Source organism: Loxodonta africana, chromosome 8, assembly GCF_030014295.1.
Source record: "Loxodonta africana isolate mLoxAfr1 chromosome 8, mLoxAfr1.hap2, whole genome shotgun sequence".
NCBI classification, from domain to species: Eukaryota; Metazoa; Chordata; class Mammalia; order Proboscidea; family Elephantidae; genus Loxodonta; species Loxodonta africana.
In genome coordinates this window covers 16,609,803-16,632,374 of record NC_087349.1, presented here as the reverse complement: position 1 = coordinate 16,632,374, position 22,572 = coordinate 16,609,803, and the positions used below count along the sequence as shown (strand labels likewise).

Sequence of the window (22,572 nt, the reverse complement as noted above, 5' to 3'; positions counted from 1 at the left end):
AACAGGGGGAAAGAAGGGTGGAGATATTTCTTCGAAATCCTAACAAAAACATGAATAATGTGAACTGCTATTTAACATGTTTATCATAGATTTTACAGTCATATAATACGGTAAAGGTGATGGGACACCAAGGCCTTGGAACACCAGTGAGCGGTCATACTGAGCCAACACCAGAGCAGTTGAGACCACTGAGCTGCAAAGAGCAGCAAGATAAGTGTGATCCCTTGCCTCTCTCGTGCCCTCGCTCAGTTGTTCTCAACTAGGCTTGAGAATTACAACCAGGTATTTCAAAAACACAAGTGCCCAAGTGTTTAGTAGCCCTAACGGGGCTCTGATGACCAGCCACTGTTGACAGAGAAAATAAGGTTGGTGTAGAATTCACAACTTTACAAGTCAGCTACAGATTTTACAAAAGCAACTGGAGGATAAGAAGTGCAGTGAAGAATAATAAGCAATCCTATTTGGGAAGGTAGTATTATCAAGCCTGAGGGATCTTTGAGGACTAAGGTGCTCCTGGAAACCCGGGTAGCATAATGGTTAAGTGCCATGGCTGTTAACCAAAATGTCAGCAATTCGAATCCACCAGGTGATCCTTGGAAACTCTATGGGGCAGTTCTACTTTGTCCTATAAGGTCGCTATGAGTTGGAATCAACTCAATGGTAGCAGGTTTTTAGTTTGGTTACGGTGCTCCTGACCCAAAACCATGACATTTTCAATTGCCTCATATGCATGCAAAAGCTGGACAACGAATAAGGAAGACAAAAGAACTGATGCCTTTGAATTATGGTGTTGTCGCGGAATATTAAATATACCATGGACTTCCAGAAGAACGAACAAGTCTGTCTTGGAAGAAGTGCAGCCAGAACGCTCCTTAGAAGCAAGAATGGCAAGACTTCGTCTTACATACTTCAGACATGTTATCAGGAAGGACCAGTCCCTGGAGAAGGACATCTTGCTTGGTAAAGCAGAGGGCCATCGAAAAAGAAGAAGACCTTCAATGAGATGGACTGACACAGTGGATGCAACAATGGGCTCAAGCATAGCAACAGTTATGACGGTGCAGGTCTGGAAAGTGTTTCATTCTGTTGTACACAGGGTTGCCAAGAGTTGGAACCAACTCAACGGCACCTAACGACAACAAGGGATTTTTAACTACAGAAAGGAAAGCTCTCAAGCCTGGCCGGAACGGTAGATGGGAAGTTTACTTTCATAGCAAAATACAATGAACTTGTGCCATATAGAGTTTCCTGATCATAGGTATCTGACAAAAACTGTTACAATATTCTAGGTTCCCAAGTTTGTACTAGCAATTTGCCACCTGAGGCCAAACTACAGATTGCAGTAAACCGAGTGCTCATTAGCCACAAAAAGATTTTAAAGACCCACCTTTTCAAGGGGATTTGGTCCCTAGGCACTAAAGAATAATGGCAACAGGGAGAGTGGCAGTAAAATTCTGTACCTCGGAAAGACCTATGAAGCCTTTGAAGAGGTCTCTTATAGCCTCTATAAAGTAGAAGTCAATGTATCCATTATTTACTTACTTCAGAGCCATGTAGCAATAAACTCAATATTATCTTCAATACCTCACTTCATTATACCAATAGCTGCCTACTCTAGCCAGTGAGAAGGACTGTTTAAATGCCAAGTGCTTCATTTATATGTAAAAGCCCGTGAATTAATGTCATCTGGAGTCTCCATCAAGGAAATTCCTCAGCGACACCCAGTCTAAAAAAAGAGCCTTATAGAGTCCTCTACTCTATATGAGTTTTAGCAGGCTTATTAAGTGATTATACTTTCTTAAATACTATGAGTTTAATCTATTGCCAGGAGGCGTTCAGGCTTCATGTTAAGATTCTGAAGATACCAACCACAGCAGGTCGGAGCAGGGTGCCGTCACTTGCCTACCTCCAGCCTGCCTCGGAGGAGACTGCAGCCATAGCCCTAACCAGGGCCCCTGTGTCCGTGGATAGAGTCCCCAAGAGCCACAACTCCGCCACCTTCCTAACTTCACGTCACAGTACAGACCTGCAGTGTGATGACTTACTTAGTATGGCCTTTCTCACCATTGTCTTGGAACTCCCACCCAGGTGACTGGATGGGCTGTGCAAATAAGATAATTGTGGCTCGCCAAGGGGATTGGTCAGTTTTGTCTTAAAAGTGAGCCAATTCCAGAGCAGAGCCCACTACCACCGAGGAAGGAGAGACTAGCAGAAGAGACCCGGCAGCAGAAGACGGCATGATAGGCTTCCCGGCCCATGGAGAGAGAAAGCTAAGAGCCTTTGGGCAGAGTCCAAGGGGAAGGGAGAGATGTGCCTGTGAGCACAGCTGGGGAGAGGCTGTCTTGATGAAAGAACTGTATCCTGAGTGTTCCTGGGCCTGAATTATAACTGTTCCTTCCCTTATAATAAACCCCATAATCGTGAATATGGTCTTTTGCGTTGTCTGGCCATTGCAATGAATTATGGAACCCGGCGGAGAAGTAATGAGTGCTGTGTGAGGGACAGCTGGTGTCGGATTTGGTAAAAATGGCAGAAAGAGAAGGCATGTCTGACCTCAGCCTTATAAGGATTAGCCTTGGGATACTGATCTTGGTTCTCCCTTCCACCTTGGGAAGTTAGAGGAGGTCAGACACCGCTCCCAAGCCGTTTTTACAAGACCTCACGTGTGGTTGGCAACAGCAGCCCAGAATGGGTCCAAACTGCAACTGTACCAAAATTTGGATTCACTGGACAACCCAAGGAGCCCCTCGACAGCAGAGGCTCCCTGACCGCAGCCCTGCCTGTTCAGACTGGTCTTCTCTCTGCCAGTTCTCTATCCCTGAGCTTCTAGAGGCATCATTCTACCTAGGACACTACTGTGGAGAGCAGAAATCCCAGCCTGTCTGTATTACTGAGCTCCTACAATGTTTAAGACCTGTGTGGAAATGCAAATATAAATGACATGGTCCTTTTCTGCTTGCCCACCCCTACGATGGAATCCACATTCTAAGCTGAAGATTAGCACATAATTTACCAGATATCAGACAGCGTATACAGGTCATAACTAGGGTGGCCATATGTTCCACCTGGAACATGCCAGTTTATGTGTTGCCCCGATGTAATTAATTAATAGTGTCTCGTTCATGGTCCAGGTTTGGATGATAAATTATAGGGCTGCCCTAGTCATAAAAGAGCTGTGAATAAAGGGTTTTGGAAATGAGGGGAAGACTGTAATAATTTCTGAAGTGTTTACAAAGGAGATATTTATGGTGGACTTTGAAAGGAAAGGCAAAATTTAAACAAGGGACAGAGATGGCTGGATGGAAGAGGCCATTCCAGGCAGAGGGTCCAGCATGAGGAGGGTTAAACAGCAGGCACCCCGCTGGGTGAGTCTGCGGCACTTACTGTCTAGTTGCCTTATTTTGTATCAGGAAGTGCGTGGGATGGCGGTGTGCACGATAGCTTCTCTAAGCTTCTCAAGAGCAGGGATGATGACCATCTCTATTTTCCAGCTCCCACCACAGCACCTGGCACAGAGGAGGTGCTCAAAGCCCATGGGCTAGTGACCAAGTGTTGCTATTCAACTGAGTGAATTTGGGTATGGCAGCATCGTGTCCCCGTCATACCCCAGAGCTCTCCTGTTTACAGGGAACATGATGGCCTTCCTACTGGCACTCTGCTGGCCCCACATATGGGAACACCGGTAGGAGGCCGCCAGGGCTGGTAGAACCCCTGTCCGCAGTGGGGACAGGGTGAGAGGTTATCGTGGGGCAACCACCCACAGACAAAGTTTTGAGAAGCAGTTGAGAGATGAGAGCAAGAGACAATGCCCACATGTACCCTCTTTAGCACTCACCTGGGCCACCTTCAGCAACTCAATAAAAAGGGACTCTGTGATGTTTAGATAAGAAGAGTCCAGCTGGGGGCCTCACACCCCACCAAGTCCTGCCCAGGAAAGCCACAGGGCAGCAGCAGCCACTGAGGGGCAGAGCAGAACAGAAATCTCCATTCTGTATGTGGTGCACGCCCCTCTCCATCTGCCCTGGGTGAGCAGGATCCAAGCAGCAACTCCTGCAGCCTACCTGGAAACCTGCATGAGGAACACTGAAAAACATTCCAGACAGGGAGCCTAGAGATCTGGGTGCTCTGTCCCTTCATCCCTAAGAGCCCTGGGCCTGTTTCTTCTGCTAATAAAATGAGAAGGTAAGTAAGGGTGATTTTTAAGGTTTCTTGAAGTTCTAACAAAAAATACCATGATTATGCAAGATGACTTTACCTCCATCTACTTCAAGGCCGGTAGGCCTCTGAGATGCAGAAGGAAAGAGCTAGAGCCCCAGAAAAGGAGGCTCTGAGCAGAGCTGTGCAGTGGGCAGCACCCCTAGGTACCCCTGTGGACATGCCCTCCAGAGCACGCCCTCTTGACTTCCTTTCTTCAATGAGGTTGTGAAGAAGAAAGGCCCATGTACCACCTAGCACAAGGGGCTGTTACTGGGAACAGCTTTCAAACAGCCCCAGGTGAAGAATTAGTTATTTTGGCTAGTTTAGTGTTGTACACATAGAAGCCTAGTTTGTTAATGGTCTTAGCAGTTCAAGGAGACTTATGGCTCAACTAAAAGGTCAAATGATCACTTTAAAATACAAACTACTTCTGCCAAGAAGAACAGGCCTGTGGGAACTCCAGCCAAAAGGCGCTTTTTCTGCAGGCAAGCTCGAATCATAATCGCAGGGTTATTTGATAAACATTATGAATGGAGCCCTGGTGGCACAGTGGTTAAGAGCTCGGCAGCTAATCAAAAGGTTGGCAGTTCATATCCACCAGGTTCTCCTTGGGAACCCTATGGGACAGTTCTACTCTGTCCTATAGGGTTGCTATGAGTCGGAAACGACTCAACGACAACCGACTTAGTTTTTTGGTTTCAATGATCTGAAAGTTTGATGGCAGGAGGCCAAGATAGTTTGTTATGATGGCATCCACCAAGGCCGCCACCTGCCAGGCCAGATGGTCAGGTCAAGGCCAGCGTGGGAAGGTTCCACCATCACTTGTCTGCGTCTCTTCTTTCCTCTCTATGTTAAATTATATATAAATATACATTATGTTGTTGTTGGGTGCCATCAAGTCAATCCTGACTCATGGCAACCCTACATGACAGAGTAGACTGCCCTATAGGATTTTCTAGGCTTTAATCTGTATGGGAAGGAGCCCTGGTAGCACAGTAGTTAAGCACTCGGCTGCTCAATGAAAGGTCAGCAGTTTGAACCCACTAGCCACTCCGTGGGAGAAAGCTATGGCAATCTGCTTCCATAAAGATTACACCTTCAGAAACCCTATCAAGCTGCTCCACTCTGTCCTATATGGTCACTATGAGTAGGAACTGAGTGGACGACAATAGGTTTGGGGTTTTTTTTGGAATTTTTATAGGGACAAATCACCAGGCTTTTCTCCCATGGAGCTGTTGGGTGGGTTTGAACCACCAGTCTTTCAGTTAGCAGCCAAACACTTAACCATTGCACCACCAGGGCTCCTGTAAGTATATTTTTTACTACATTATATAAACATATATGTATGTATATATATACTGCTATCTCTTTTTATAAGTATAAAAATTAATACTTATTCATTTCAGATAATCAGATAAACACAGAAAACTATAATCCTACTATCCATCTTCCTGTCTGTCCAGATGTAAACCCAAAAAACCAAACCTGTTGCCATCGAGTCGATTCTGACTCACAGCAACCCTACAGGAGAGAGTAGAACAGCCCTATATGGTTTCCAAAGAGCACCCGGAGGATTCAAACTGCCAACCTTTTGGTTAGCAGCCGTAGCTCTCAACCACTACGCCACCAGGGTTTCTTGTCCAGATATACACATGTTAAAAAAAGTATCTGGGTTTTTATTCTACTAAATATCATATTGTGAACATTTCCCATGATGCTAACTAACTATGCTTTAAAACCTTTAACGACTGAATAAAAACAACAGACACATTCTTTCTTCAGACATGTCAACGTATATCCTCAGTGACGGTCACATCTGGCTCTGAGAGCATGTTGTGAATTTTATCACAAGACAATTATTTCTTCCTTATTTCTTAGTTACTGAGGAATAGAAGACTTACTGCAGTCTGCAAGCACAGTTTAAAAAGAAACAAAACCAGTGCTCTCAAGTTGATTCTGATTCATGGCAATCCCATGTGTGTCAGAGTAGAGCTGTGCTCATAGGGTTTTCTATGGGGGATTTTCAGAAGTAGGTTGCCAGGCCTTTCTTCCAAGGCACCTCTGGGTGGATTTGAGCCTCCGACCTTTCAGTTAGCAGCAAGCGCTTAACCATGTCCACAGCCCAGGGACTTCAAGAACAGTGAAGACCGCCAAAAATGAAACTACCCTGTCTAGTTAGCCCCTTTGAGCCTTACAAAATCTCTACAGGGACAAGGTGCCAACCTAACAGACCAATATCTCATTGTGAAAATTGGAAGAGGAGGAGATGTACGCCTCTTCTTCAAATATCAACTAGCATCCTCTTTCCCCAGGCAACATATGTGTATATCAGCAGCCAAACTAAACACCCCAGCACTCTTCCCCACAATTCTATCTTGAGGGAGACGGAAATAACAAGAATTGCAGGCCAAAGAGCGAAGAGGGCGAGGCCATGCCAAATTAGTGAAAAGTATATTTGGGGGGAGGCATAACCTGGCAATAGCATCAAATTACATCATGACTCCGCCTACACCTGGGACTAGCTCTGCCCCCAAATTAGGCTCTGCTCACGTGTCTGAAACTTTGTCAATCCCCTGCAAAGTATACACTACAAATCAGGAGAAACAGCCCCAAAGCCTTGTAGCAAGCTGTGAACACGGTAAGAACATTCCCCTACTAGCCCGCTGCCTGTTACTTGCCTGGGCCCTGTCACCAGTGATGTGAGAACAGCAACGTCCTCTGTTCAGCTCCGCGAGCAAGACAGACATTAACAGAAATGTATCGATGGATTTACAGCTGGCAGGGATCAATTTCTAGTTATTCTACAATTATTGATTAAGGAACTCAAACAGGCTTTGCTACTTGCCAGACAAAAAGCTAAATCACCCCCCCCCATAAATCTTGAGAAAAAGCCAAAGAAACGTGAAAACTGATGTACGCTGGAAACAGCATGCCAAGACAAGATTATAACCAACTCAAAACTGAGACGCAAGTAACAAATGTATCTCCCAGAGAAGAGCTGGAGAAGCGCCTCGGCTTGGCAAGGCACTCTCACGCGCAGGAGCAACCTTTGTTGCAGTCAGAATTGACGGCGGCTTTTTCATTTCAAGTAAAAGATTTCTGTCAGGGTGAACATATATTAATTCACCGTATGCATTTGTACCGTGTCATTTACGAGGACAAAACCTGACTACTTCAAGAACTGGCTTTTGTTGTGTCATTCCGCAGGCCTGGTATACATGTTCCCAAGGCTCACAAAAAATACTGGAAGAGAGGAGAAGGGAGGGCGGGGAGGCAGAAAGATAATGCACGCGCGGAGCATATGTACAGCCACAGATATATCTTGGAATGGTGAGCTACAAGATGGAGACACATAGCTAAAATATGCTGCATACTAAAGGAGGATGTTATTTAGAACTTGTTCTTTTTGATGCCTTCGGGGTTGGAACAGAGCCAGTCTCTTTATAATATATTGAGTTCCTCAAGGATGTGAGAAAAAACTAAGTTTGAAGCACCGATACACTCTCCTGTCAGTGTCACACGGCAGGGAAGGATGGGGCACGTTCTAGGGAAACCACCATCCACCTGGGGCCAACTGAACACCAGGGGGTGAGGGGGAAGGGAAAGGGGAGGGGGGAGGGGGAGGGGGACAAGAAAAGATGAACGACATTGTCACAAGTGGGTAAAGCGGGAGATACAATGGTCATATCAAAAAGTAGCAAATGATTCTCTGACTTGGAGATGTAAATGGAAAACTAAGCATTTGGAAAGATGGATCTTCATTGGAACTGAAGAGGTAGCAAAAGGCTCTAATTTGATATTATACGGAAATTAAGAGCACTTGATTTAATAGCCATTTTTTAAAGGTGTGTGGTTGTTGTTAGTTGTCGTGGAGTCTCCAAATCATGAAGCTCCAACTTACAGTGACCTTAAGTGAAATAGAACAAAATGTGTGCTATGTTCACGATCACTGGTATGTTTGAGTCCATTTTTAAGGATATAAATTAGACTAGTTTCTGGTTTTGTTTTTTTTTTTTAATTTCATTGTATATATTTTTAAATATATTTTGTTAACACTGGTCAAAGTTTTCATTCTAAGCTAACAAACACATTTAAAAAAAAAAAAACTCATTGCCGTCGAGTCGATTCTGACTGACTCCTAGCGACCCTACAGGACAGAGTAGAACTGCCCCATAGGATTCCCAAGGAGCGCCTGATGGATTTGAACTGCTGACCTTTTGGCTAGCAGCCGTAGCTCGTAACCACTATGCCACCAGGGTTTCAACAAACACACATACGCAGAAAAATCCTACCCTCTTATTTCCAAGAAAAGGACCTCTCTCATTTTGATCCTTTCAATCCAGTGACTACCTGGGAGCATTTATACTCGTGCCTATGTCTAAATGTTTCTACTAATCAGAGTAAGTTTTCAATAACAAAAGTCCACTTTAACTAAAAAATAGAGGCTTTCAACTTTAGTTTTCTTTTTTAAAAAATGGACTTTTTTAATAACGAAAGGAAATTGAAATAGATGTGATTCTTAGAATTGGTAACCTATTCATAAAACAAAATTACTTCATAAAAAGTCAATTTATAAGTATATAGAACTTTGCATTCTCTAAGAATGCCTGTGTTTCTATATTTATTCATCTGGGTAACACACTTGAAAGAGAAGGGCATTAATGGCCTTGTCTTCATTTTAAACAGATGGAAACAAAGAACATAAAGAAAAGGAAGCAATTTGCCTAAGATTACATGGAGCGGTAGCTGGGAGGTCAGGGGCAAAGAGAAGGCTATTTCAGATGGAATCATTGTTCAGAAAACTCTGTAGTAAAATAGGAACCAAGTTTGCTCCCTAACATTGTTTTATGGTACAACTAGGATGTCGGCTGCATTTCAAAAGCATGGGATCTGTATAGTTGCATTTACGTTGTTTTTGTGCTAGTTCATAAATGACCATTTCCAACACTATTATGTTTCCTCAACTCACCTACGATATAGAATATCAATCTGTATGTACCAGCGAAACTTGTCACACCTCCCTTTTGTCCATTCCACTTTCTTCTTTCCAAAACTCGAGCAATGACAGCAGAGACTCGGTAAGTGAAGCTCGCACAACAATCACCTCCCTTCCGTTGTTTGCGAATCACGTTCAGAACAGAAGGTTAAGACCTGACACTTCAAGAATATGTGATTGTGGGCTGGATCCTGTACTGGGGAAGAACTGCTATAAAAAGACATTATTGAGGCAACTGACAATATTGGAATCGGAATTAAAGATTAAAATATTGCACCAATGTTAAATTTCTTGATGTTGACAACTGTACTGCGGTTAGTAAGAAACACACACTGACTTTTAAGGGGTAGAAGTATTAAAGGGTAGATAAGCATGATGTCTACAACCTGTGTCCAAATGGCTCAGAAAATAATAATACGTATGGATCTGATTAACAAATATACACAGTTAGGTACAAATAGAATGATATAACGTGTGGCAAACGTTTAAAGACAGGTGAATCTAAGGTAAACTCTTACAACTTTACTTGTTACACTTAAAAACTTGCTGTAGGCTAGAAATTATTTCAACTTTACCTGTTACACTTAAAAACTTGCTGTAGGCTAGAAGAAATTTAAGAAACAATTTTAAAATTCTACTTTCTTACAGTTTAAAACATACCTTTATCACATGCAACATAAATTATACACGCACCCCTATGTACACACCTCATCTAGCAATGTTTAGCCTCAGCCTTTAATTGTTTCCATAGTAGGCTTACAGTAGATATCATTTACCCACATTTTAGGATCGTTCTACCAGAGCTGGAAGGGAAGAGCACACTTTTTGGAAATGAACAAAATTATCATTAATTAACCTGCTGTCAATAAGAATTATTCTTAGGGTTAGAAAGTGCAAGTGGAAAGCACATTAACAACCAAAACCCTACAGAGCACAACTCTACTCTGCACAACTGGGGACATGGTGAGTCAGGACCGACTCAGCCACAACTAACGACGACAACATTCCAAATTTCTTGTTTCGTTTCTTTTTTTAACTTAACAAATTTCTAAAATGGTCAATGACATAGTTTTTCAAACTATTCAGAGCTTGACTTTACAAGACAAATCTATGGAGTAGCTTCACTTTCAATTTCTCCTAAAAGTCAATGAAAATACAACACACAAAATTGACTGAATCCAATGTGACCCGCGTGGACAATGGCAACACATACTACGTTTACATTTAAAACAACCTACTGCAGCAAACACATCTCTGTTCCCCTCAGCAAGCATCCAGCCCGATTAACGCATATATACCACGAGGAAAACGGACTGAATCATCTCTCACTTTCCCTGCAAAGGAGAACCGACATTGCTCGTAAAAAGGGGAAAGTTTCAGTCTTAATACATTAGCGTTCTTCTGACGAAGAGCCCGATTCTGACTCATAGCGACCCTACAGGACAGAGTAGAACTGCCCCATAGGGTTTCCAAGGAGCAGCTGATAGATCTGAACTGCTGACCTTCTGGTTAGCAGCCAAGCTCCTAACCAAAAGAGGGGGATGGCAATTGCTACAAACCAGTTCCTTATGTACTATATCAACTACCTCTTCCAAACTATGGCAGACCATAGCAACCATTTCTTTTTAAATAAGAACACACTAAAATTACTTTACATTAGTAAGGTCAGCAGTTCAAATCTACCAGTGACTCCTTGGAAACCCTATAGGGCAGTTCTACTCTGTCCTACAGGGTCGCTATATGTTGGAACCGACTCGATGGCACCTAACAGTAACACTTTATTGACCAGTAGTATCCTTTGCAATGTAGCGATTCACAGAAGTGAATTTTTCAGAATACCGACATTTACTGCTGAAAGTGCCAAAACTTTTAAAATTCAAAATGGTTTAGATGGAAACTTTCGTTTTAACATATACGCTTTAAAACAGATCATTCTTAACCCCGGGTAGTGTTACCATCATCAATCCATTATTTCACTATGCAATAACATCACAGAGTGGGGAAGGCCACCTGATTCTGCTGAGGAAGCCCATAAAGCTATGATTTCTTCTATTTTCTGTGCCTGCTCATCATATGCAAGGTTTTTCGGCTGCCTTTTTTTATGCTTGCAGTAATTTCTGCTTTGTCCATGTGCCAGTCCCTAACAGTCCCCTAACCCTATGACAATGGAGTCACTCCACTACAGGTTAAAAAAAAAAAAGTTAACTAAATCTGCTAAATTGTGCCCAAAATAAGATGACCTAGGCACTGGCAAGCTGAGTTGTAGCCCTGGCTTGCTCTCTGTGCAACCTTTAGGCTCACAGTCTCTGAGCATTTGTTTCATCATCTCGAAAAGGAACGAGAGATGTGCTGTCCTTACCAAGCATTTATTAACACTAAATGAGACACTGGATTTGTAAGCTCCTGGTTAAGTGAAAAATGCTAAAAACAATTATCAATTGTTTTTGGTTGTGATACTGATTATTAATAAAGCTCAGGGGCTTTATGGCATTTCCTAGAAACTCTACAATTCCTTTTGGGTTTTCAGCTATGTTCCAAGAGGTGAGGCAGAAAGTCAGATGTGTGAACTCCAAATAAGTAAGGCAGAATTTAAAACAAGCACATAACTTGGGCTATGAAAACCATAAAAGGATTAATGTTTAATTTCTAAGCAGAAAATGTACAAAGTGGGCCTCATAATCCCCAATACTACTGGCCCCATGACACTGATTGGTGCCCTTTCTTAGGAAGGGAATGTTATACACAAATCTGGAATTAAATTGACAGTGTTTGAAACAGGCAGAGGGTAGTTAGATACAAGGCAAGGAAAGAACTTGTAAGCCATGTGTCATTAAAGGTGGAAATGGGCAAAGCTAGCCTAGAAAACTCTTTTAAACTTTTAATGTAATCGACAAATTTCTATAACAATGAAGACATCTGATAAGTTTACCACAAGTAATCATAAATTATTGGTGCTGATCATTCTACTATATTTTTTTTGAAAACAGCTCGGTGCTGTCTGAGTAAATCATATTCTGCCTGGGGCTATGTAGCTTACCGCGAATTATTTCAGAACCATCTAAAATGACTCATTTTTCTATTAAAATGATGAATGGGCTAAATGAGGTATGTAATAAATACTGCAGGTTTGTAAACAGACTCCTGCTCTCCAGGGAGTGGAGGCCTTACTTCATTTGGTAACTCTGCCCCTCGGTGCTTTCAGGAGACGTCATCCTTAAAATACAGTTCGTGAAGAAAAAGAGCGGAGAAAGTCACATTGGAACAAAATGGCCAACGGTTAAGGGAATAATCGTAGGGTACAAGAAAATAACCCCCCCAAGCAGAGAACAGCCCCGAACATTGAGAAACCCAGACAGCGCCTAACTCAGTCGTGTTCAGGACTCCTGCCCAAGCAGTAAAAGCTGGGAAACATAAAGGAAATAAATACCAAGCTGTCTGAGAACGTTCAACATTTGAAATACCGCATATCCAATAAACAAAAATGAAGCAGATCTCACTGCACATAAGTCACACAGTAAACATCATGGCTATTCAATTTATTGCTGAATTCACTAAGCCACAGGTCCACGCACAATAGGCTGAAAGCGAGCGCCCAAAGCTGTATCAGAACTGACAGCTGAGATCTGCCATGAAGACAAACAGGGAAGGCTGATGTCGAACAGAAAGAAGGTCACCTGCCTAACAGTCTCATTCAAAACATAATACGCCAACCCCTTCTTTGTATCTGCAGGGATCGGCAGACTGGACTGTGCTAATGTTAAACTTTTAATTTGTTACAGGTTAGAACAAACACGGAGGGCCATAGTTCTTTGTCTCTTCAGTAGGAAATGAGATTATGATGTCGGTTCAATAAAACTCCAGGGCCTTAATGACAGTTCATTTCAGCCCAGGCAGTGAAGCACATACATTAACAATAAATGCCAGGTCGTTATCACGAGATGGAATTATAACCAGTCCTTTGCACCTTAGTTATCTATGGATTTTTACACAGTGCTCTCCATACCTCACCCTGACACTCGTAATGACCCAAGTGATGGAATGTCAATAAGCTATTTATGGTCAGGCTACCACAGAGGACACCACTCAACAAGAGTTGACCTAAGCCAACTGGTTTACAAGCAACTGATGAATTTTTTAAGGTACTTTCTAAAGTGAAAGTATGACTGCACATTCGATGCAGAGCTGCTCCCTCACAGCTGTCTCGAAATAAGACTAACTGTTCTTAAAAACGTCAACAGCAATACAGTCATGCGTCCCTTAACGCCCAGGATACGTTCTGTGAAATAGGACACTGTGTGATTTGGACACTGGACGAGCACCATTATATACTTAGCAAAGCTATGAGATACTGTTTGTTTCACTTCCAAATCGATTCTCCTTTGCCTCATGCTACTGCCATCACTAGCAATGGTTTTGCTGCATTTGGGAGCCATGATGCACTTCATGGTAATATTTTCAAAAGAAAATTAAACAGAGAGATAATGCTACAACACTCAAGAGACACTTGATACATGAGATTGGATGCTGCTGCTACGAGTCAAAGCATGCATTATTACACAGTAAACTTGTTATTTGTAAGAACGAAAGTTCTTATTAAAATAACGATAAGAAGTACAGCACATGCATAAGCCAGTAACATTGGCGTGTACTAAGTCTATCAAGACGTATGTGTTACAGGTTATATATGCACCTCACCATTATACGCCTGGCAGCACAACTGTTTTGTACACAAGAGACATGAGATATGTATGCTGCACGCAAGAAGCTACTGCAGTCACTACCCCCAGTTATGTCCGCTACATCCCACCCTCCAGCCGGGATTTCTGAACTGTTACAACCTCACGGGACCACAGGCATGTATGCGGTTGGATGTTGCCCGAACGGACATTATGGGGCACAAGACTGTATTATCAACTGTACGGTTGTGTCTTCTCTAACCATTTTGTCAACAAGGTACCACAGTCTGAGACAGTTCCTCGCAGAAAGGCAATGCAAGTGAACTGCAGTCACCTTTACATGGTGCTCACTAACCACACTTCCCAGTCTCAACAGTGTGACTCAATGTCACCACCAGAAAAATGCTACACCTGTCTCCTCCAGCGCCCTCCATATCTGGTCAGCAGGACATTGTGCTTCTTTAAGGCTATTTGCTAATGCTAAGATCCTCAGTATTTCTGCCGCCTACATGAGGAACATGGGTTCAACAACAAACATTTGAGGAAGACAGGCATCTGGGTAAGTTTTCAGGATACAGGCAATGTTTAGATCTGTAGCTTCAGTCATATTCATTCTTTGGGCTCTCAACACAATGCCCAGGCTGGCAAACCGAAATAAAACGTGTTCTTCCTTTCCCACTCCAGAAGCAAACAATTATACCTGCAGTCGCCTGTCACTCCATGGTGCATTTGATGAACCATCTCTTCATAGGGCCGTGTGCATTCCAGCTGACAGTAAGAATGCTGCCGTAACACACGCAGGAAGTGGGGCCCACACGTGACAACAGAGCACAGAGAGAGAAAAAGGGATGCCAAGTCTTTGTCCCAGGCACTATAACGGCCTGCTAAACCCAGGCGCACAGGCGCAGGGGGATGCCGCTGCTTCTGCTCTCCCACCTTGCAGGTCTCTGCCCTTTGAATTTCCTGGCATGCTACCAGCAAGGCAAGACTTTAGAAAAAGGGCACTTGCAGATGGATCCCAGGTCCCAGTCTCACCAATATATCCTATACCCGAGTCTCTTAAATCCCTCAAACATAAAGTGAAAGTTCTTTACCTAAATAGTCCCCAAGAGCAAAAGTTCAAAATCTTTCAATTCACTTGGGCCATGCATATCCAAAAAATGGGGGCTTAGGGTCAATGGCAAGAAAACCAACACATTGCATATATAACCTGGGGCGGGGGGGGGGGGTGGCGGAGAGTGTTAATAGAGGCTAAAATCAAAGAAGTAAACTGCACAAGACAATGCAACATTAAATAAAAATTACTTGTAAGTACTTTTTTTTTTTTTTTTTACCCAGTGAAAGAGCCCCGGACAACAGCTATTACATGGCAACTCCCTCCACCTGGCTAGTGTTAATGGGTTTGTCTCCCACAGCATACTGGGAATTCTTTAAGGACAGGATTGTGTCTTTTTCATTTACATATCCTTACTACCTAGCACAATGCCCTTCCTACGATAAGACTTCTGCCCAAAGAGTGGGGGGAAAAAAAAAAACATCTCACAGTTAGGTTTAGAAGCTCCAGAATTTAAGTAAATATCTCCAAATTGAGGCCTCTATTAAACTTTAGACAGAAAGTCCTAGATAGTTCTGTGATGATAATGAGAAATGACTAGTGTTAAACTAGCATAATTTAGTAAGAAAAAAAAGAATGAATCAAAATTTTAATTGATATTCTAAAAAGAGACCAAATATAAATTGCAAAGTTTAAAAAAGAAAACCACTACTCTTGGCACAACAGTGAAATGCTCAGCTGCTAACGGAAAGGTTGACAGTTCAAACCCATCCAGCGGCTCCTTAAGACAAAGACCTGGTGATCTGCTCCCGTAAAGATTACAGCCTAGAGAACCCTATGGGGAGTTGGACTCCATCACATGGGGTTCCTATGAGTAGCAATCAACTCCAGAGCACCTAAGAACAATCCTTTAATGTAAAATAATTTAAGGACACAGTAAATATTAAAATTAATATGTACGAGATCTTAAAAATACACAAAATGTCCAGTCACAGTAGTTTTACAGGTTTCCTGGTACCGCTCCATTTAAGCAGTCTTCATTCTTTACAGGGGTGCTTTCCTGATCCTAAGACACACACCTTTTAATAGGAATCTTAGTTAACAGGTTCATGTGGGTAAACTGTGAGCGAGCTGCCTCTCCAAAACCTCTGGTCACAATCAGCATACCGGAATGCCGGCACTCATTAGTGAAAGGGGCAGGGAGGGGCTGCGCTGCTCTTCCAAAATTTACAGCAGGACCAACAGCTTCCCCAGCTAAAGCAATCCTTACAAAGGGTAAGTTCTGATCCGATCCTACTTAAAAACTTCAACCACAGGGCCACCGTAACTTTGCCCTTCGTAGAGCTTCAGTAAAGCTGGCTGCTACAACAACTCTGGGAAGTCAAGTCTGGATCTCATCTGGGGAGACAGCAATCTAAATGTCAACTGGTCGTGGGCGGAGAAAGATGGGAGGGGGACAGGAAGTTAGCTTTATTTCACAGTACCAGCATCACATCAGGTTTTTTCTTCCCCAGTTCCCTTGAAAGACAGCTTTCCAATTACTTCAAATGTGTGAAACCCAACCTTTACTTTCTTGCTGGCTGCAACATGTGGGTTCTAAATAAAGAGGAACAAATCAATGCTGGGCCATCACTCAGAGACCCACGTATTAGGGTGAACAACGGCAGCAATAGGGGTCCAGAACTCACAGCAGAATGATGCTACATTCTTGGGGTATCTCTCTGGTGAATCACGGGTCCGGGGGTTTCCCAGACCTTCCCCAGGAGATCAAGGAACTAAGGCACTTGCAGGCACTTTCCACACCACACAATTCTGTCTTAGAGGGTGGTGAGGTGCAGAACTGGGAAGCCTAAAAGCCTGCATGGAATATATGCCTAGAAGAGAAAAAAGGCAGGAGGAACAATATACTCCTAAACATTAATTATACATGACAGAGCAACAATGATACTTATTTCCTTAGTAATTTTTAGTTTTGTAAATTTTCTATAGTATCTACATATTATTTTAATAATTATGGGGAAATTTTGTGAAACACATTTAACCATGAATAAGTGATCATATAAATATTTACTGAAATAGAAGACACCATATACTAATTTCTTTTAAATGTGAAGGTGATTGTAAGAGATATACAAAAGTATGTACACTATTATCTATGTTTGAAGAAATACACTTACACACATAAATATAAATATTTTTATACAGACTTTGTGGAATGAAAAGGAATATAAAAACTATAAACCAGAAGGTTAACAGTAATTATCAAAGGTTACAGCCTTCAGTATGGATTACACCTCAACAAAAAGAAAACAAAAATCCTCACAACTGGACCAATAAGCAACATCACAATAAACAGAGAAAAGACTGAAGTTGTCAAGAATTTCATTTTACTTGGGTCCACAATCAACACCCATGGAAGCAGCAGTCAAGAAATCAAAAGACGGGTTGCACTGGGCAAATCTGCTGCAAAAGACCTCTTTGAAGTGCTAAAAAGCAAATATGTCACCTTGAAGACTAAGGTACACCTGATTAAAGCCATGCTGTTTTCAATGGCTTCATATGCACGTGAAAGCTAGACCATGAATAAGGAAAACCAAAGAAGAATTGAGGCCTTTGAATTGTGGTGTTGGCAAAGAATACTGAATATACCACGGACTGCCAAAAGAAAGAACATACTTGTCTTCGAAGAAGTACAGCCAGAATGCCCTTTTAAAGCAAGGATGGCGCGAAAGCAAGGATGGCGAAACTTCATCTTATATATTTTGGACATGTTACCAGGAGGGACCAGTCCCTGGAGAAGGACATCATGCTTGGTAAAGTAAAAGGATCAGCGAAAAGGAGGAAGATCCTCAATGAGATGAACTGACACAGTAGCTGCAACAATGGGCTTAAGTATAGCAACAATTTTGAGGATAGCACACGACCGGGCAGTGTTTCATTCTGTTGTACATAGGACCACTATGAGTCAGAACCGACTTGATGGCACCTAACAACAACAGTGATAATTTGAATGATTTTATTTTTTTTTAATTGAATTCATTTTCTGATCTTTATCTAGTGAATATGCATGTTTCCTAAAATAACAATACAAGGGATAATCTGGTTAGTAAGCCGGGAGTCATCAGGGACCTAAACTGCTGTTGGCAGCCATGTAGCAATGGCCAAGACATCACCACTCAGCATCTGAGAACACTCAAGCCAGGAAAGGGTGCTCTGAATCAGTGATAACCCTACTGAATAAATTCTACTTTATCCTTTAAGTGCTTTGAGGGCTCTATTTGGCCAATATTAGGATAGATGCTGAAATTGAGGCATTGTGAACACTGTAACTGGCCACCTATACCATACAACTCCAGAATGGGTAAAGAGAGCTGCAAAACAGAATAAACAATGACAGTTTCTCATGCTTCACCTGCTAAACAAAAAATATAGAAGAGCAACAGACAAGATTTATTAGATACAAAGAGAAAACGGGCTGAAGATATGCTATTCCAACAAAACCGCATTACACAATATTTTAGCTACTACCAGGTAAGAAATCTGTTCACATTTTCACCTTTTTTGCGCTAATCACTCTTCTTATTATGTCTTGTCATGTGCACGTGTGTGTGTGTTTAGTGCATTTTTTTTAATTCCAATCTTGCTCATCTCCATGAACAATATATGCAAATTTAGGTGAAGAGAAGTAGAGAGAAAAGTATTTCAAGGATAAGAAGCAAAAGGACAAAGCTGGGGCACTAAGGAAAAACCCACCAAGGATTCTTGCACCCATGGGAAACTAGGACTCTTGCCTCCTCACCTTCTTCCCACTGAGTACTATCAACCCTCTCCACCCATCCCAGCCTCCAACTTGGGAGACTAACAGTCATGAAAATGACTTTCCAACCCGCTGGTCTTTTGTTTTTTCAACTTCCTCAAAAAATCCCTCCGGCTTAGAAGCACAGCAGATGTATTAGTCACTTTAATTACTTAATGTTGAACATCCCTAGTTCTGAGATTATTCCGCTCTCACAACCCCGGGTTCCCCTTCTACCTCTGGCTCCCGTGGGTCACCTCAGTGTAAGTGCTGCCCTCACGATGGCTACCAGTCAGCCTTGGGCACGTCTGTCTTAGTCCTGCACCTCAGTTCTGGGTCACTGCAATCCAGATCAGCCACTGAAGACATGGATCCAGTGCACACTCACTTCCTTTTACTTTCAGTATTTGCATCTGGCCCTAGGTGAGCCTCTCAAAGAAATGACCCTTTTCTGATACATTTTCAATGATTCCCAATTGCCTGCTGAACTAGGGACATGCCCCTCACACCTGCATTCAAAGTCCTCCACTCCATGGTCCCATCTGTCCCTCCAGTGAGTTCCCAACTGCACTCTAATGAGCACTAAAGGTTCTGGGAGTTACACCTGGGTTCCTAAGAAGGCAGCCAGGACTCCAGGCTTCAACCAGGGTGGCTCCACTCTTCTCTCGCAACGGGAAAGCAGTTAGCAAATTACGTTACATCCAGAGGACAGAATGTTATTTGGCCATCAAAAGTACATTTCAGAAGAATGTTCAATGATACAAGAAAATGCTCATGATGCTAAGCACTATATACAACATTCTCCAAATTCTCACACACGTAATGTCGCTACTGCTGCTGTTGTCGTGTCAGGTGCCCATCAACTTGATTTTCAACTCGGCAATCCCATATGACAGAGTAGAACTGGCCCATAGGGTTTTCTAGGCTGTCATCTTTAGGGGAGCAGATAGATCACCAGCTTTCTCCAATGGGGCTCCTGGGTGGATTTGAACTGTCAACCTTTTGATTAGTTCTCAAGCGCTTAACCCTTTGCTACCAGGACTCCTAAAATACGTAATAAACAAACAAACAAAAAAACAAACCCAATGGTGTTGAGTTGATTCCGACTCATAGTGACCCTGAAGGACGGAGTAGAACTGCCCCAAACGGTTTTCAAGGAGAGGCTGATGGACTCGAACTGCTGACCTTTTGGTTAGCAGCCAAACACTTAACCAGTATGCCACCAGGGCTCCAAAGATTTAACAGACTACTAGAAAAAAAGTAGTCTAGAGGGGAACTTCAAACCCACGAGCCACTCAGCAGGAGAAAGATGTGGCAGTCTGCTGCAGTAAAGATTACTGCCTTGGAAACCCTACAGGGCAGTTCTACTCTGTCCTATAGGGGTCACTATGAGTCGAAATCTACTCGACAGTAACGGGTTAGAGGAGAATACACTCAACTGGACACCGTGTTACGTCAGAGTGGCACAATGATGGCTGCCTTTTACGTTTACTTCTTGCTATTGATCATTTTTTAAAACACATTTCCATATCTTGTCTTTTAAAATATTTAAAAAGATTTTCTGTAAAAAAAAATAATAATAAACTACTTCTTAAAAAATATAGTTCTCCAAAACGCTTGCTCTACTTTTTCCCCTTTCTGAAGCCCAGAAAGTGATGGATCAAACCTCACTCACCTTTGCTGGAGCCTACCCAGACTAACATCTGGCAGCTGCCAGCAGGGAGAGAAAGGAGGCTAGGCTGCTGGCCCAGTGGTTTCAAATACTACAATGAAACCCAAAGCAAAGGGGGAAGAAAGCAAACAAACATCCCTTCAGGCAAGATGCAGGTGGTGTCTGTGTCGATCTTTACTTCAATACTTTTGAAGTTCCTTGTTGGTTAACCTGAACAAATTGCCAGCTACTTATAAAAGGCAAAATCAAGAAAATCTAAGCATAAGAGAACATGAATACTATCCACACTAAAAGCTGGCAGGGAGTGCTTAGCTTTTCCCAGATATTCCGATTTCCTCGTGGGCAAGAAATCTCTATTGAATCTTTCATACTCACCAGGTGCTTCGCCTTAGAGCGTTCCTCCTCACTGGAGAGCCTCTCCTGAAGAATAGCTCTGGTTAACTGCTCATTGGCCATCTCCTGGTCCAGTTCTTTGCCTTGCTTTAGTCTGAAAAGACAAGCAAGGTCTAACTTAGAAAGATAACTTCAGTAATTGGCATTATGTTTTTTTCAGTGAAATATTTAAACAAAAGATAGAAAAATATGGCAAGAAGTATTGATAGCTGAAAACATCTTGGCTCATAATCCATCAACAGCAGTTATATTTTCTAGTACTTCTCCATGCAGCTTCTACCTGAATATTTAAAATAACAGAATTCAAATACCCAAGAAACTTAACAATTTAACTGCAAACATATCCAAGTTGTACAAAGTTCTTACGTAAAGTTGAAAGTTACCCACCTAAATATTCTATCCCCAGTGCCTCCATCTGCCCTCTGTAGATGTCAGTAGTAAATCTAATTAACCAGCCATCTACATGACAAATATTTGAAGGTAGCCATCATCTTCCCTTCAAAATTGACTCAACTCAAATATTTACTGAGCACACACCAGGCACCGTGTGAGGTGCTGAGGCCTTGTGGTGAACAAGATGGATGGGTCCCCGTCCTCGGGATCTTACATTACAGCAAGACAGGGAGACATTAAAGAATCAGTAACACAAGTAAGATGTCTCTCCTCCCAGGGAATTACCCCCATTTGCCAACAATCCTCATATTCAAAAATGCCTAGACCTCCAACAGCATGGTTCCTCACTTCTAGAACACCTCCACTTGGTCCCTGCAGAAGTGTATCCAGGGTATGGCAGGGATGGCCCTGGGAGCCACTTACCCCACGCCCCAGGGGCAGGGCACAAACCAATGAGCAGTCTCTACTCGCCATCGCAATTGCTATTAGCCATAGGCGCTATTTTCTATAGACACACCTCTGCCTGAGCCCCAAACTGAACATAACACTCCAGACGTGGTCTAACAGAGTAAGGCACAGAACTTTTACGTCCCTGGCTGAGCATACCATAATAATTCTATTAATGAAGCCTAAGATTGCATTGGGTTTATCAGTAGCCTCATCACACAATTAGATCATATTACATTACAACCCACTAAAACCTCTCATTGTGCAGGATAAAGATAAACTGCATTGGCACCGATTTTCACCACAGTGCCTGGCACATAAAGACATTCAGGAATCACTGAACAGAGCGCATTCCAGCCCGATCTCATGGACAAAGGTATTCTGATTGCCTTCCCTTCTTTGAGAGAATGACCTCTCTACACTATCATACTCCTAAAGGTGTAAGCTATGCTTTAAAAGGAAAAGGTAACATTGATATGTTGGTATGAGTGAAATTCTGAATGAGATCTACTTTGTAAGTAGGAACGAGGAGCACCAAGCTCAAGTTGCACTCGCCTGTCAAATCTGCATTTTATAAGATTTCTGAAAAGAACTAAAGATAACGTTTTGTTACTATTTTTAAATGGCTACATCATCCTGATCCTCTGGAGTTCTCCAAAATCAATTAAAACACGGGAAATCACCTTGTAAAATATATGCCAACGTGGTAATGCTTTTCCCCTAGAAATTAAACCTGTGTGTTTTTGTGTCTTAAGAGAAAGAATAATCAAAAATAAAAACCTGCACTTCGAAATTCTCTAATGCAAAAGTAACTCACAGGAAACTTCTTAAAGTAGTAAGTATAACTACACTTAAACCAGTTTTCTCTACGGGCCACACAATAAACTCAGCAACGTCAACGGCATCAATGAGTAAAATGCCGCTGGACATGTCCAATTAAGGGAACAG

General features: G+C 42.4%; 1 protein-coding gene across 3 annotated transcripts in view; it reads right to left on the bottom strand.

The window, feature by feature from the left end:
* Positions 1-22,572, bottom strand: part of CHCHD3 (coiled-coil-helix-coiled-coil-helix domain containing 3) — a 336,220-nt gene that overhangs the window by 189,961 nt on the left and 123,687 nt on the right. For all 3 annotated transcript variants that reach the window (XM_064289706.1, XM_064289707.1, XM_003420879.4), the window contains exon 4: positions 20,767-20,878. In XM_064289706.1, coding sequence (XP_064145776.1) covers positions 20,767-20,878 — 112 coding nt within the window. The remainder of the gene's footprint in view (positions 1-20,766; positions 20,879-22,572) is intronic.